The sequence below is a fragment of the Orcinus orca genome, chromosome 7, assembly GCF_937001465.1.
Source record: "Orcinus orca chromosome 7, mOrcOrc1.1, whole genome shotgun sequence".
Classification (NCBI taxonomy): domain Eukaryota; kingdom Metazoa; phylum Chordata; class Mammalia; order Artiodactyla; family Delphinidae; genus Orcinus; species Orcinus orca.
The window spans coordinates 60,119,247-60,133,375 of NC_064565.1; the positions used below are offsets into that span (position 1 = coordinate 60,119,247).

The 14,129-nt window shown below is 36.8% G+C and overlaps 3 protein-coding genes across 4 annotated transcripts in view; 2 read left to right on the top strand and 1 right to left on the bottom strand.

Annotated features, from left to right (window-relative positions):
• SLC25A12 (solute carrier family 25 member 12) overlaps positions 1–14,129 on the bottom strand; it is a 171,741-nt gene that overhangs the window by 100,671 nt on the left and 56,941 nt on the right. The gene's annotated exons all lie outside the window — the stretch shown is intronic.
• LOC117200486 (cofilin-1-like) lies at positions 427–4,560 on the top strand. Its single transcript, XM_049712538.1, has 2 exons — positions 427–727; positions 4,476–4,560. The coding sequence occupies exons 1-2, from the start codon at positions 498–500 to the stop codon at positions 4,558–4,560; spliced, it is 315 nt and encodes a 104-aa protein (XP_049568495.1). The 5' UTR covers positions 427–497.
• Positions 5,516–14,129, top strand: part of HAT1 (histone acetyltransferase 1) — a 51,228-nt gene continuing 42,614 nt past the window's right edge. The window contains exons 1-2 of one of the 2 annotated variants that reach the window (XM_004267303.3): positions 5,516–5,609; positions 10,531–10,635. In XM_004267303.3, the coding sequence (XP_004267351.1) occupies positions 5,603–5,609; positions 10,531–10,635 (112 nt within the window). In that variant the 5' untranslated portion in view covers positions 5,516–5,602. Of the gene's footprint in view, positions 5,610–5,649; positions 5,782–10,530; positions 10,636–14,129 lie in introns of those variants that run through there. The other variant, XM_033423580.2, reaches the window with a different exon arrangement.

Consider the following 14,129-nt stretch of genomic DNA (forward strand, 5'->3'; position numbering starts at 1 on the left):
ATACTTGTTCCTTTAGTCACAAAGATTTTTGAGCTTTTATGCTATTTCCTTTACTGGAGATATTTTACTCCACATTTATTATAATTGGCCTATCCTTTAAGATACAGATCAAGAATCTCTTCCTCCAGAAAACAATCCTTAACCCCCCTTTTTCACCCATCATAGACCTCCCCATCATATTTATCACATTGTGATAAATCACATTGTCTTTTCCACTGGTGGCTTTCAAACTTTATTGCCCCAGACCTAAATAGTAAAAAATACATTTTTTATCACAACCCCAGTACACACTGAAGTAAAAACTTCATGAAGCAATATTGAACTTTTTTACATGCAACATACTCTGGTATTTGCTATTCTGTACTATTCTATTTTTTATTTTCTAATTCTGTTTTCAACATTCTGAATTGATTTCATGACCCATGCTTAAAAATGCTGCAGTAGCAGCTCTTGTCTTTTCTGGCTCTCCTTGCTCTCTCCTTTTCTCTTCCAGAAACATGGTCTCTGGTGTGGCTGTGTCTGATGGGGCCATCAAAGCGTTCAATGACATGAAGGTGCATAAGTCGTCGACACCAGAGGAGGAGAAGAAGCGCAAGAAGGCGGTGCTCTTCTGCCTGAGCGAGGACAAGAAGAACATCATCCTGGAGGAGAGCAAGGAGACTCTAGACGACCCCTACGCCACCTTTGTCAAGAGGCTGCCAGACAAGGACTGCAACGAAGACCCAATGCAGCCAAAAATAAATAAATTAATTAGTAAAAAAAGTTAATAATAGTAATATTTAATATAGGAATTAACAGTAGTAGAAATATATTGATATATAGAAGAGGAGATATCAGCAAAAGTTTTTATGCATATGTATACCAAATAAACATGACAATGACTAGATTACCTGATTTCTAAAATCACTTTGCTCTAAAATTCCTGATTCTGTATTATTCAAAGTACCTTAGTTGCTCTTAAAATCTATTAAAAAATAACACCATATCTATAGTAACATAAACTGCCTCATATACAAAAAAATTTAACTTTATAAAGATATGTAAAAGTAAACCTTTTATTCTTTAAACGCATCCTAACCCTACCAACACACCCTTCTTACCTGATGAAGCAGGTTCTCTTTGTATTATATGATGCCGGTTAGCATGACAGTTTCCTTCTCTTAGATCATTAAATTCTGGATTCCTTCTAGCAAAATTTTCAGAAAGAATTCTTTTACTAATTTGCACAGTGATTGGTTGGTTTAGCTTGTTAACAACTATATATATTCCCTCAAAATTCTGATTTGTAAAAAAATTTAAAAGAAACACTACCATAAAGCTATTTTATTTTTTTATAATTCTTTTAAGGGAGAGGTTTATGAACTAAATACTTAACAGCACTGTACAGCAGGCATAAAAGCTCTTCACTTTGTGTGTCCAGATCATAGGAAGTTAAGAGTCTTGTTCTGCATAGCGATATGGGTAAACAGGTTACAAAGGGGGTGCCTGAAAACCAACCCATTAGAACGACAGCTTTCACGACAATGTGAATATACTTAATGCTACTGAACTGTATGCTTAAAAATGATTAAGATGGGACTTCCCTGGTGGCACAGTGGTTAAGAATCCACCTGCCAATGCAGGGGATGTGGGTTCGAGCCCTGGTCCGGGAAGATCCCACATGCTGCAGAGCAACTAAGCCCGGGCGCCACAGCTATGGAGCCTGTGCTCTAGAGCCCACGGGCCACAGCTACTGAGCCCACATGCCACAACTAAAAAAGCCCACACACCTAGAGCCCGTGCTCCGCAAAGAAGAGTAGCCCCTACTCGCTGCAACTAGAGAAAACCTGCATGCAGCAACGAAGACCCAACGCAGCCAAAATTAAAGATAAATAAATAAATTTATTTTTTTAAAAAAATGATTAAGATGGTCAATTTTATGTTATGTATTTTTTTACTACAATCAAAAAAAAGAAAGACAGAATGACTGAAACAATATATCAGTTTAAAATATTTCTAGTCATAATTTTCACCACGTTTTAGTCTTATTTATTTAATATCAAAGTAGCTTTGATAAAGTTTTCTTCACCCTCCTCCTATCCTGAAGCTCTTCTACATTGAAAAACAACACAAAACAACAGCAAAAAAAAGTTTAAAACAGAGGAACAATGGTCATTTTTCTGTTGGCTAGAATGGAAAAAAGAATTAATATTTGAAGTAATTTTTAACTATGAAATGTGAAATATCATAGGCATTATTGTGTTAGTCACCCTAAGTAGACATACATAATTAAAGACATTTTTACAAACTATAGTTTCAAAAAGTAAAGCGGGCATCACTGGGTGGTCATTTTGTAAATAAGAATAAGCAATTATAGTCCTCTTCCCTCATTTTGACCAGTCTTTGCTTGTAAATAATGACAGAATGCAAAACTAGAAATATTAATTTTCAATTAACTGTTCCTTGTACCAGTTAAGCTGCTTCTCTTTAATTCTATGTATCACAATTTATAGAATGTAGAGTGTAGAGTTAGCCACCATGTCTAAAAACTTCCAAAAGATTGATAAGTTTCTAGTTATGAAAGAAACCAATACATCCTCATTAAAAGAAGCAAACAGCATTTTTTTTTAAATCCCTGATTAATCCCCATCTCCAAATTCCCTCTCCTAGAAGGAGCCACAGTTAAACTAGCTGGTTATGCTTCCGGATGTTTTCTATGTTTATATCAAAATACACTTTTTTATACAAGTAAAATAACATTATAATGTTGTTAACTTATTTTTTAACCTATTATATAGTATTTTCCCAAGTCAGTACATATTAGCCAGCCCATTTTGATGAATGTTGAGGCTATTTCCAATGTGCCAGTAAAATTAATGCTGCCTTGAACATCTTTGATCATTTATCTTTGCATTCTCGTGCAAATAGTTTTGTAGGACAAATACTTCTAAGTGGAACTACTACCTCAAAGGATGTACAAATAGAAACATGTTAAATTTTTTAAATTGCTAAATTGCTTCTCAAAAAGTACTAGTTTACACACCTATGGGTAGTGTATGAGAATTGAAATATGGAATTTGCAAACTGTTGGTGCTGTGCATCTTAGTAATATACATACCTTCCTCTAACAGTAGTTTTCAATATGAGCTGGCCTATTTTTATTTTCTTTCTTTTATCCTATATGAAAGTCATCTAGCTGGATAGGGGATTCTGGATAATTGTCCTGGGAACTGAAACTCATACACCACACCCCCACCATTTGCACTATGAGCTAAACAAATGAGTTAACTAGCTATTCTTATTTGTCTGTAGAGACGTATGTATTTTGAATTAAAGACACATCAAGTACCTGCATTTTTCTTTTGGATCTCAAATTTCCTACATCCACTTTCTGATAACCATCTTTTTAATACCATGTTTTTTTAAAAAAAAGAAATCCCTTCCGGAGGTTTCAAGACATGATGGCAAAATTTACTAGTCCATATGCAGTTGAACCTGTACCAAACATACGGTTGCTAGTTCATTCCTAACAGTGTAATATGGCCTTTTTCTATGGAGAAAAATGCCTTTTCCAAATTTCCTATTCTAGAATGAATGGTATCATACTAATACCACCTCATATTAATATAGAATTTTACAATTTACAAACCTCTCTCCTAAATTTTTCCATTTGATTTTCACAACAACTCAATGTAATGACTGGGAAGGTTTTTATCTCCACTTAATAGATGAAACAAGGTCACACAATCACGAAGTAGTAGAACTGAGACTAGTAGGGCACTGAATTTTCCACACCACTATGCTGCCTCCTTCCTATACATGAGGACAGCAGATTCCTTTTGTAGAAATTGTATTCTATGGTGGTAACATTCACTTCCTAAATCCCCTTTAGAATAAGGTAAAATATAAATTGAAAAGAGTGGGAAAACCCTACAAAAATATTTTTTCCTTTTTGGTAATTTTATTTTTACCTTTCTGAAAGAAGTCATTCATTTAGGTTTTAGATAAACTAGCTAAACATGTATTCTGTGACATTTGTAATAAATATGTGTGAAGAGTTCTAAGACAAGGACAATTTAAAACTGTAACCTCAATTCTGCAAGCAGATCATATGAAATATTAGTCATATAATATATAGGCTTCATCACATTTCTTATTCATATTCATTTTATTTCTTATTCATATTATCATATATGTTTCAACATATTCCCTACAACCAACCGTAAAGTCACATAAAGTCATAAAATCTGTTTCAGATTTGCGGCAGTTAAGACAAATTCCTCTTGATTTCTTATTTTAAGGATCATAATTGCCGGTCAGCTATTGGCCAATCTACAGGTAAGGTGGTTTTGGAAAGAAACGCTGAATCTTGCCATTTTGAAAGAACGATTATATAAAAAGATTGTTTTCCGTTTTTGATCTATAATGTCATTAGTGACAACGATTTCAGTTTTCTTCTTAACATTATGATCGTAATTTCTTATGTTTCAATAAAGCTTAAAGAAAAAGGACCTGAGCATTCTCAGTACCTTTTCCGATCTTTATCTTCAGGAGGGCCATCTCCATGTAGTCAAATACTGAGCTGAGTATCTGGAGAACTGGGCTCTTGTGTAGGCTGTACACTGAGTGTGAATTTGGGTAATTTCTCTTTTCTGGGCTTTAGCTTCCGCATCTCTAAAACGAGGAAGTGTGTTAGTTCTAGATTATCATCTCAAGGGTCCATTTTAGCTCTCGTATCATCATTGTAAAACCTATTAACCAACATTTGTTGAGACAAGGCATTCTAGTGTACAGACATCATGGGAGTATTTGTGGATACCTAAACAGTGGCTTATCCTCTGGGACAAACAGTTTCAGCAGCTACTAAACACTAACAAGCCCTATGGCCCAAATCAGGTAGCATCCTGTGATGTGGTTACGCCACGAGGACTTGAGAGATGTAGAACCAGAACAGTTCTAGTCACCTAAATTATTACTAGGTAGCAATTTCCTTACACTAAATTGTTGCCTCATAACCTTAAAATGCGAAAGCCGAGTGCCTAAGATATCACACCGTATACATACTGTTAAAAAAACATAAAACAAAAACGATGTTAAACAACTATTTACCGCAAAAATAGAAACAAATAAATATGGGAAAATTTCTCTGGCAACTAGAACTCAATCCCTATATTTTACCTGTAAAACTAGGGCTCAGGTGTTTGGATCTACTGTCCAGGCCAAGGGAAAAGTTTTTCTAACAGTCTCCAAAACATCGTTAAGGGGGAACAGAAAACTGCCAGAGGTATGTATATTATGCAAATCAACCCCAAAGAAACTCTCCTCGAGCCAGCGAGCATCTCAACAGAGAATATCCTTTTGCGGCCTCCTCCTCCAATTCAAGCCTCAAAGAGGCTGACTGCGCTGGCCGTGTGGCTAGGCAACCGTCCGAGCCTTCCCTGCCGTGTTAGCCCCGCCTCTCGAGGCGCTTCCACCACCCCGCGCCTCGAACCCCCTCCTCTCATTGGCCAGCACCAGGCCAGGGGTGGGCGGGGGAAATGCGTCAGAAAGTGTGCTCACTTCCGGCCAGGGAGCGCGCGGGTTGATTCGTCCTTCCTCGGCCGCGGGTGCTCGCAGCTCGGAAATGGCGGGTAAGTTCCCGGGAAAAGTTTACCAAGGGGAGGGGGCGGGCAGGTTTGGGAAAGAACGCCGAGACGGTGGTGACAGTGCCCGCCTGGAACTTTCGGGCTGCAGCCTGGTTTCTAGAAGGCCTGTTTCAGCCTGGAAACGCGGAACTCTCAGCTCAGCTCCTTGTCCGCCGAGGTTCGTGCCCCCGCCCCCAACGGCTCGGGGTTCTGCACCTTCTGCGGGGAACTCGGCCCTTAGGAGGGCCGAAGAGGTCAGGAGAAAGCGTCGTGATTTGGGCTTGTAAGGTGCCAGGTGCCTGGACGCCTATTTCTCTTCTCGTTCCCTTTACCGACTGCTGCCTCATCCACTAGTCTGGTTCTGTTCCCGCCAGCTGATTTTAATGCTCAGACTCTTCTCTTCCAGGTCTCTCTTCGCCTTCCACTACAGTCAACTTCTGAGCTAGCGCATTGCTGTCTTGCCCTGCACTAGGGCTCTCATTTGAATCTTGATTGACTCCGTAATAGTCTCCTTAATGCCTCACACTTTAGTATTACTAAGATCTATTTAGATTTCCTTTGAGAGAGAGACAGTGAAGCATTCTTCCTTAATCTAAACTTCTCTTTTAGGGGGTGTCAATTTTAATTTTCTTGTGTTTATTCTATCCACCTCTTCTTTATTGAGTCTCTTCAGTTCACAACATTTAATAACTAATAATTGCCATTATTCTGTACGTTTATAAAGATTGTTTTGGGTTGAGTATATGCTTTTTTAAATCCATTTACATATCTTTTGAAGTAATGGACAGTTTCTTTTTCTTTTATCTTTCCCCATTGCCTTTATAGTAGTCTCAGTACACTTTTATGGATGTGCTGGATACATAGGCTATAGCATGAGCTCTACAGGTGTTTAAGGAAAGTCTCTTCTACCAAATAGAGACTGTAGGATTTGGGGGTACACTGGTACTATAAAAGAGGGGGGACACGTGTATTGCACAGGGTGTAGTGTTATAAGAATTACACCTAAATTCGAATCTCAGTCCCACCGTTTAGTAATCGGGTGCCCTTTAAGGAGTAAAACCTCTTTCTTTTTTAAATTTTAATTTATTTATTTATTTTTGGCTGCGTTGGGTCTTCGTTGCTGTGTGTGGGCTTTCTCTAGTTGCGGCTAGCGGAGGGGCTGCTCTTCGTTGCGGTGTGTGGGCTTCTCATTGTGGTGACTTCTCTTGTTGCGGAGCACGGGCTCTAGGTGCGCGGGCTTCAGTAGTTGTGGCACGTGGGCCCAGTAGTTGTGGTTCGCGGGCTCTAGAGCGCAGGCTCAGTAGTTGTGGCACACGGGCTTAGTTGCTCCGCGGCATGTGGGATCTTCCCGGACCAGGGGTTGAACCCGTGTCCCCTGCATTGGCAGGCGGATCCTTAACCACTGCATCACCAGGGAAGCCCAACCAAACCTCTTTCTAACTGAGCTTTTGAATATGAAATAGGGCTGATAAAGTATCTACTTGTCTTATAGAATTGTGGGGATTAAACTAATGTATGATTTGTTGCTTAGATTGTACATAAATGCCTTGAGGTGGGTTTTATTATCTCACTTTTATAGATGATGTTTGAGATGGGTTCTATTATACCATTTTTATCCAGTAGGGTCAGAGAAACCAAGTAATGTGCTCTAGTTCACAGATCTAGTAAGTAAATAGTGAAGCCTGGATTTGAATCCAGAAGTTCTGACTCCAAACCATTAAACTATACTGCTTCAAGTGTTCCCCACATTCTGTATATGTGTGTTTTAACCGCTTACTGAAGTTTGCGGCATGTCATTGTACCCCATTTTTCATTTCTGCTCATGACCTTTTTTCCCTGAATTTTTCCTAATTTTTATGATCATTTTGTCAGGAGATTTATTGTCATCTTTGCTTGAAAGTTTCTCTTCATAATGGTTTCTCCCATTGTTAATTATTATATACATTGATGGGTAGCCACGTTGTACTAAAACCATTTTGTTATTCCAGTAGCCTATGACTGCATGCACATGGTTACAAAAATTTTGCTAATACAGTGAAAATTTTCTTTCCTAACCCTGTCCCCTTTCCTTCTCTTTATCCTAGAAGTAACAGTGGTTACTAGTTTCTTGTGTATCCTTCCTGAGATAATCTTTCTATGCATTATTAGTTTTTTTTAACATCTTTATTGGAGTATAATTGCTTTACAATGTTGTGTTAGTTTCTGCTGTATAACAAAGTGAATCAGCTATATGTATACATATATCCCCATATCCCTTCCCTCTTGCACCTCCCTCCTACCCTCCGTATCCCACCCCTCTAAGTGGTCACAAAGCACCAAGCTGATCTCCGTGTGCTATGCAGCTGCTTCCCACTAGCTATCTATTTTACATTTGGTAGTGTATATATGTCATTGCTACTCTCTCACTTCATCCCAGCTTACCCTTCCCCCACCCCACATTCTCAAGTCCATTCTCTACGTCTGCATCTTTATTCCTGCCCTTCCACTAGGTCCATCAGTACCAGTTTTCTAGATTCCATATATATGTGTTAGCATACGGTATTTGTTTTTCTCTTTCTGACTTACTCTAGGTCCATCCACCTCACTACAAATAACTCAATTTTGTTTCTCTTTATGGCTGAGTAATATTCCATTGTATATATGTGCCACATCTTCTTTATCCATTCATCTGTCGATGGACATTTAGGTTGCTTCCATGTCCTGGCTATTGTAAATAGTGCTGCAGTGAACATAGTGGTACATGTCTCTTTTTGAATTATGATTTTCTCAGGGTATATGCCCAGTAGTGGGATTGCTGGGTCATATGGTAGTTCTATTTTTAGTTTTTTTAAGGAACCTCCATACTGTTCTCCATAGTGGCTGTATCAGTTTACATTCCACCAACAGTGCAAGAGGGTTCTCTTTTCCCGACACCCTCTCCAGCATTTATTGTTTGTAGATATTTTGATGATGGCCATTCTGAATGATGTGAGGTGATACCTCCTTGTGGTTTTGATTTCCATTTCTCTAATGATTAGTGATGTTGAGCAACCTTTCACGTGTTTGTTGGCAACCTGTATGTCTTATTTGGAGAAATGTCTATTTAGGTCTTATGCCCATTTTTGTATTCGGTGGTTTGTTTTTTTGATATTAAGATTCATGAGCTGCTTGTATATTTAGGAAATTAATCCTTTCTCAGTTGCTTCATTTGCAAATATTTTCTCACACTCTGAGGGTTGTCTTTTTGTCTTGTTTATGGTTTCCTTTGTGGTGCAAAAGCTTTTAAGTTTCATTAGGTCCCATTTGTTTATTTTTGTTTTTATTTCCATTTTTCTAGGAGGTGGGTCAAAAAGGATCTTGCTGTGATTTATGTCATAGAGTGTTCTGCCTATGTTTTCCTCTAAGAGTTTTATAGTGTCTGGCGTTACATTTAGGTCTTTAATCCATTTTGAGTTTATTTTTGTGTATGGTGTTAGGAAATGTTCTAATTTCATTCTTTTACATGTAGCTGTCCAGTTTTCCCAGCACCACTTGTTGAAGAGGCTGTCTTTTCTCCATTGTATATTTTTGCCTCTTTTATCAAAGATAAGGTGACCATATGTGCATGGGTTTATCTCTGGGCTTTCTTTCCTGTTCCACTGATCTATATTTCTGTTTTTTGTGCCAGTACTATACTGTCTTGATTACTGTAGCTTTGTAATATAGTCCGAAGTCAGGGAGTCTGATTCCTCCAGCTCCATTTTTCTTTCTCAAGATTGTGTTGGCTATTGAGGGTCTTTTGTGTTTCCATACAAATTGTGAAATTTTTTATTCTAATTCTGTGAAAAATGCTGTTGGTAGTTTGATAGGGATTACACTGAATCTGTAGATTGCTTTGGGTAGTATAGTTGTTTTCACAATGTTGATTCTTCCAATCCAAGAACATGGTATATCTCTCCATCTGTTTGTATCGTCTTTAATTTCTTCATCAGTGTCTTGTAGTTTTCTGCATACAGGTCTTTTGTCTCCTTAGGTAGGTTTATTCCTAGGTATTTTATTCTTTTTGTTGCATTGGTAAATGGAAGTGTTTCCTTAATTTCTCTTTCAGATTTTTCGTCATTAGTGTATAAGAATGCAAGAGATTTCTCTGCATTAATTTTGTATCCTGCTGTTTTATCAGATTCATTGATTAGAGTTTCCTGGTAGCAGCTTTAAGATTCTCTATGTATAGTATCATATCATCTGCAAACAGTGACAGTTTTACTTCTTCTTTTCTGCTTTGGATTCCTTTTATTTATTTTTCTTCTCTGATTGCCTTGGCTAAAACTTCCAAAACTATGTTGGATAATAGTGGTGAGAGTGGGCAACCTTGTCTTGTTCCTGATCTTAGAGGAAATGGTTTCAGTTTTTCACCATTGAAAACGATGTTGGCTGTGGGTTTGTCATATATGGCCTTTATTATGTTGAGGTAGGTTCCCTGTATGCCTGCCTTCTGTTGTTGGTTTTTTTAATAGTTGATCTGGAAGTACTCTGGGTAGAATTTTTTCAGTATTAGAAATAAAATGCTATCCTGTAATTATCAAAGGACATTCTCACCTTGATTCTTAGCGGAGCAGTAGCATCCTTTTTATATTTCTTTTAAAAAGGCTACTTAGGTATAAATCCTAGCAGGTAATTTATATTAATATTAAATATTCAGAAATGTCAATAGTCTGTCATTTTAATTATCAGCTTTACTCATTTATGTAAAGCAGGTCTAATTCACAAGCCTCTATCTCAAAAGTAATTTTTTTCTGTTTTATGATGAGACAGTCATACTCAGTACATTTATGTAGGAGTATATGGAGATCTATGATCTGTTAGCATGTTGTAAGTCTTACCTTTATTCCAGTTCTAATAAGAACTCTATTTGTAGGTTTGACTAATTAAACCACTTCCACCTAGAATTTTTAAAAACCTTTTTTCTTAGGATTTGGTGCTATGGAGAAATTTTTGGTTGAATACAAGAGTGCAGTTGAGAAGAAACTGGCAGAGTACAAATGTAACACCAACACAGCAATTGAACTAAAATTAGGTATGTATGCCTTTTCTAAGTAGTATTACGTGTGTACTGTGTGTGTATATATAATCTTTCTTTTTAAATTTGAAGTAGAATTTTATGTAAGAGCAGTTTATTGCAGACATTTGTATAGTTATTGTATTGTTTTTGCAATTTAATGTTTAGTTTTCTACACTTATTGAACACATTCAGATTTTATTAAGTCTTGGTTTATGTCATGGTGTGGGTAGATGTTTGAGAGATGGCAGAGTTTACATATAGAAAGTTCAGTGTGGCAAAAAGTGACAGGTATAAGTGGTCTCAGCCTCTTAAAAGTATTTAGTTTTACTTATTTGCTTATAAAAATAATAGAAAATAAGTGTTGGGGAGAATGTGGGGAACTTGCATATGTTACTGATGGGAACATAAAATGAGACAATTACTTTGGAAAACAGTTTGGCAGGTTCTTAAAAAGTTAAACATATATATTTGCCATATGACTCAACAGTTCAACTCCTAGGTATCTACCCAAGAGAAATGAAAATGTTTGTCCATACAAAAACTTGTACATGAATGTTCACAGCAGCATCATTCACAATAGCCAAAATAAATAGCCCAGATATCAATCAGCTGGTAAGTGGTTAAACAAAGTGTGGTATATCCATGTGATGGAATACTATTTGACGATAAAAAGGATGAAGGTCTGATACATGCTACAACACTTAAAGCACTTAAAGCAGTTGAGTTTATGGGATGTAAATTATAACTCAATAAAGCTATTTAAGAAATAATTATAAGCTTATGAATTCTGGTTCCATCACTTTCCATTCCTTAGGTTTCTCATCTTTAAAATGGAGTTAATATTACTTACTGTATAGTGGTTGTAAAGATTACATATGAGGTTAAATACAAGTAAAGTGCTTAAACAATTTGATTTAGAAATTCACAATAAATGTTAGCTATTATTATTTAAAACAGTACAAACATAACAGAAATATAAAGAAAGTGACAGATAATGGTGCCCTGATGCCTCACTAAAAAGATAATACTGATCTAAGTTTTTTTTTCTTGTACATACATTAATTTTCTAAAACCAGGATACTGTTGTAAGGCTGTTTTGTTATTTAGCTTAATAGTATCTTGAATATCATTCCTTGTAACTATATATAGATCTACCTCATTCTTTTAAATTATGTAGTATAGTATGACTATATCATAACTTATTTAAGTATTCTCTGTTGGGAGATGTGCTTCTCCTCTTTTGCTATTAAAAGTAATTCTCCAGTAAATATCGTTGCATATGTATGTACCCACTTGTGTGAGTGATCTGTAGAGTGTGTGGCTAGAAATTGAAATGCTGGATCAGAGTTTTTCAGCTTCAGCACTATTGACATTTTGGGTTAGATAATTCTTTGTTGTTCTGTACTTTGTAGGATGTTTAGCAGCATTCCTTGTCTATTAACTAGATGCCAGTAACATTCTCCTTCAGTTGTGACAATCAAAAATGTCTTCTGGGGCTTCCCTGGTGGCGCGGTGGTTGAGAGTCCGCCTGCTGATGCAGGGGACACGGGTTTGTGCCCCGGTCCGGGAAGATCCCACATGCCGCGGAGCGGCTGGGCCTGTGAGCCATGGCCACTGGGCCTGCGTGTCCGGAGCCTGTGCTCCGCAACGGGAGAGGCCACAACAGTGAGAAGCCCGCGTACTGCAAAAAAAAAAAAAAAAAAAAAAAAAAAGGTCTTCTGAGGTCTTCTGATGTTATCACATCTCCTGAGGGTTGTGTGTAAAATTGTCTCTGTTTAAGAACCACTGTGCTAGGTCAAAGGGTTACAAACATATTCTACTTTAGTAGCCGTTGCTAAATTGCCTTCCAAAAAAGTACCTGTGCTTACACCAGAATTTGAGATTGCCTTTTTACTTATTACCCTGGTCAGTGTTGCATATTATCATTAAAAAAAACAAAGCAGAACACCCTGCCCCTGTGATGGGTGAAAAATAGCTTCTTGTTTTAATTTGCAATTGTAGTGAAAAACACATAACTTAAAATTTACTATTTTTTACCATTTTTAAGTGTAGAGTTCTGTAGTGTTTAGCATTTATACTCACATTATTGTGCAGCTGATCTCCAGAACCTTCTCATCTTGCAAAATTGAAACTCTGTATCCCTGTTTTCCCCCTCCTGTTAGCCCCTTGCTAACACCTTTTTACTTTCTGTTTCTAGAATTTGACTACTTTAGATACCTCATATAAGTGGAAGCATGTAGTATTTGTATTCTTGTGACTGGCTTATTTCACCTAGCATAATATCCTCAAGATTCATCCATGTAGCACGTGGCAGGAATTCCTTCCTTTTAAGGCTGAATAATATTCCATTACATGTATACACCACGTTTTGTTTACCTGTTCATCCATTGATGGACGCTTGAGTTGCTTCCACCTCTTGGCTATTGCGAATAATGCTGCTGTGAATAGGGGTGTGCAAATATCTCTTCGAGATCCTGCTTCAAATTCTTTTGGATATATACCCAGAGGTGGGATTGCTGTATCATATTGTAATTATATTTTTAATTCTTTGAGGAACCTCCATACTGTTTTCCATAGTGGTTGCTGCTCCATTTTACATTCCCACCAACAGTGCACAAAAATTCCAATTTCTCCACATCCTTACCAACACATTATTTTCTGAGGTTTTTTTCCCCCACAGTTTTTGACCATTTTTTGATTTGATAATTAAAATTGATTTTTAATCCTAAGAGAAGTATATCCTTTATATTCTAAAAGAATCAGCCCTTCTTTGGTAATATGTTGCTACTTTTAACTTTTAACTACTTTTTTCCCTGTTTTGAGTTTTGGTGAGTTTGTTATGTAGAAGTTAACATTTTTTATCTAGGGAAATTTCTTTTTCTTTTATGAGTTTTCACTGTGTCTTATAAAAAGGTCCTTCCTACTCTAAGATTATGAAAAGATTTATTTTATTGTTTCTTTTAATAATTTGTCGATTTTTTTTCTCTTTTTAAATTGAAACCTTTGAATCTTTATCTTGATGAGGCATAGGGTAGGAATCCAGCTTTATACTTTTCCAGATGGTTTAGTCAGTTATCTAGCTGCTGATTTGTTGTCTTCAACAATTAAAATTTCTTTTTTAATCATACTAAAATATTATATATATTCTTGGGTTTACTCTGGGGCCTTTTTTTTCCCCTGAGCCATTAATGTACTGTTACAGTAAATGTTGTGATTAGTATATGGTGTGACTGGGTCCCACTCATTTCTTTAAGAGTTTTCCTGAGTTTTCTCTAATGTCTACTTCTAGGTGGACATTTTATCAGGTTCCAAAGAGGTGTTTGGTTGATTTTTTTTAAATTGAGATCCTGTTAAAATTTAAGTTTAGTATGGGGAGAATCAACATCTTTACATTGCTGAATCTTCCTTTCTAATAGCAAGAATATCTTTCTATTTATTCAGGTCTTTTTTTATGTCTAGCTGTGGAGTTTTAAATTTTATGTACAGATGATATACATTTCTTAAGTTTA

Coding starts and splice junctions, on each gene's coding strand:
- LOC117200486 (XM_049712538.1), top strand. CDS start 498: ATGGTCTCTGGTGTGGCTGTGTCTGATGGGGCCATCAAAGCGTTCAAT. Junction 728..4,475: donor GACTGCAACGAAGACCCAAT/GCAGCCAAAAAT, acceptor GTTTCAATAAAG/CTTAAAGAAAAAGGACCTGA.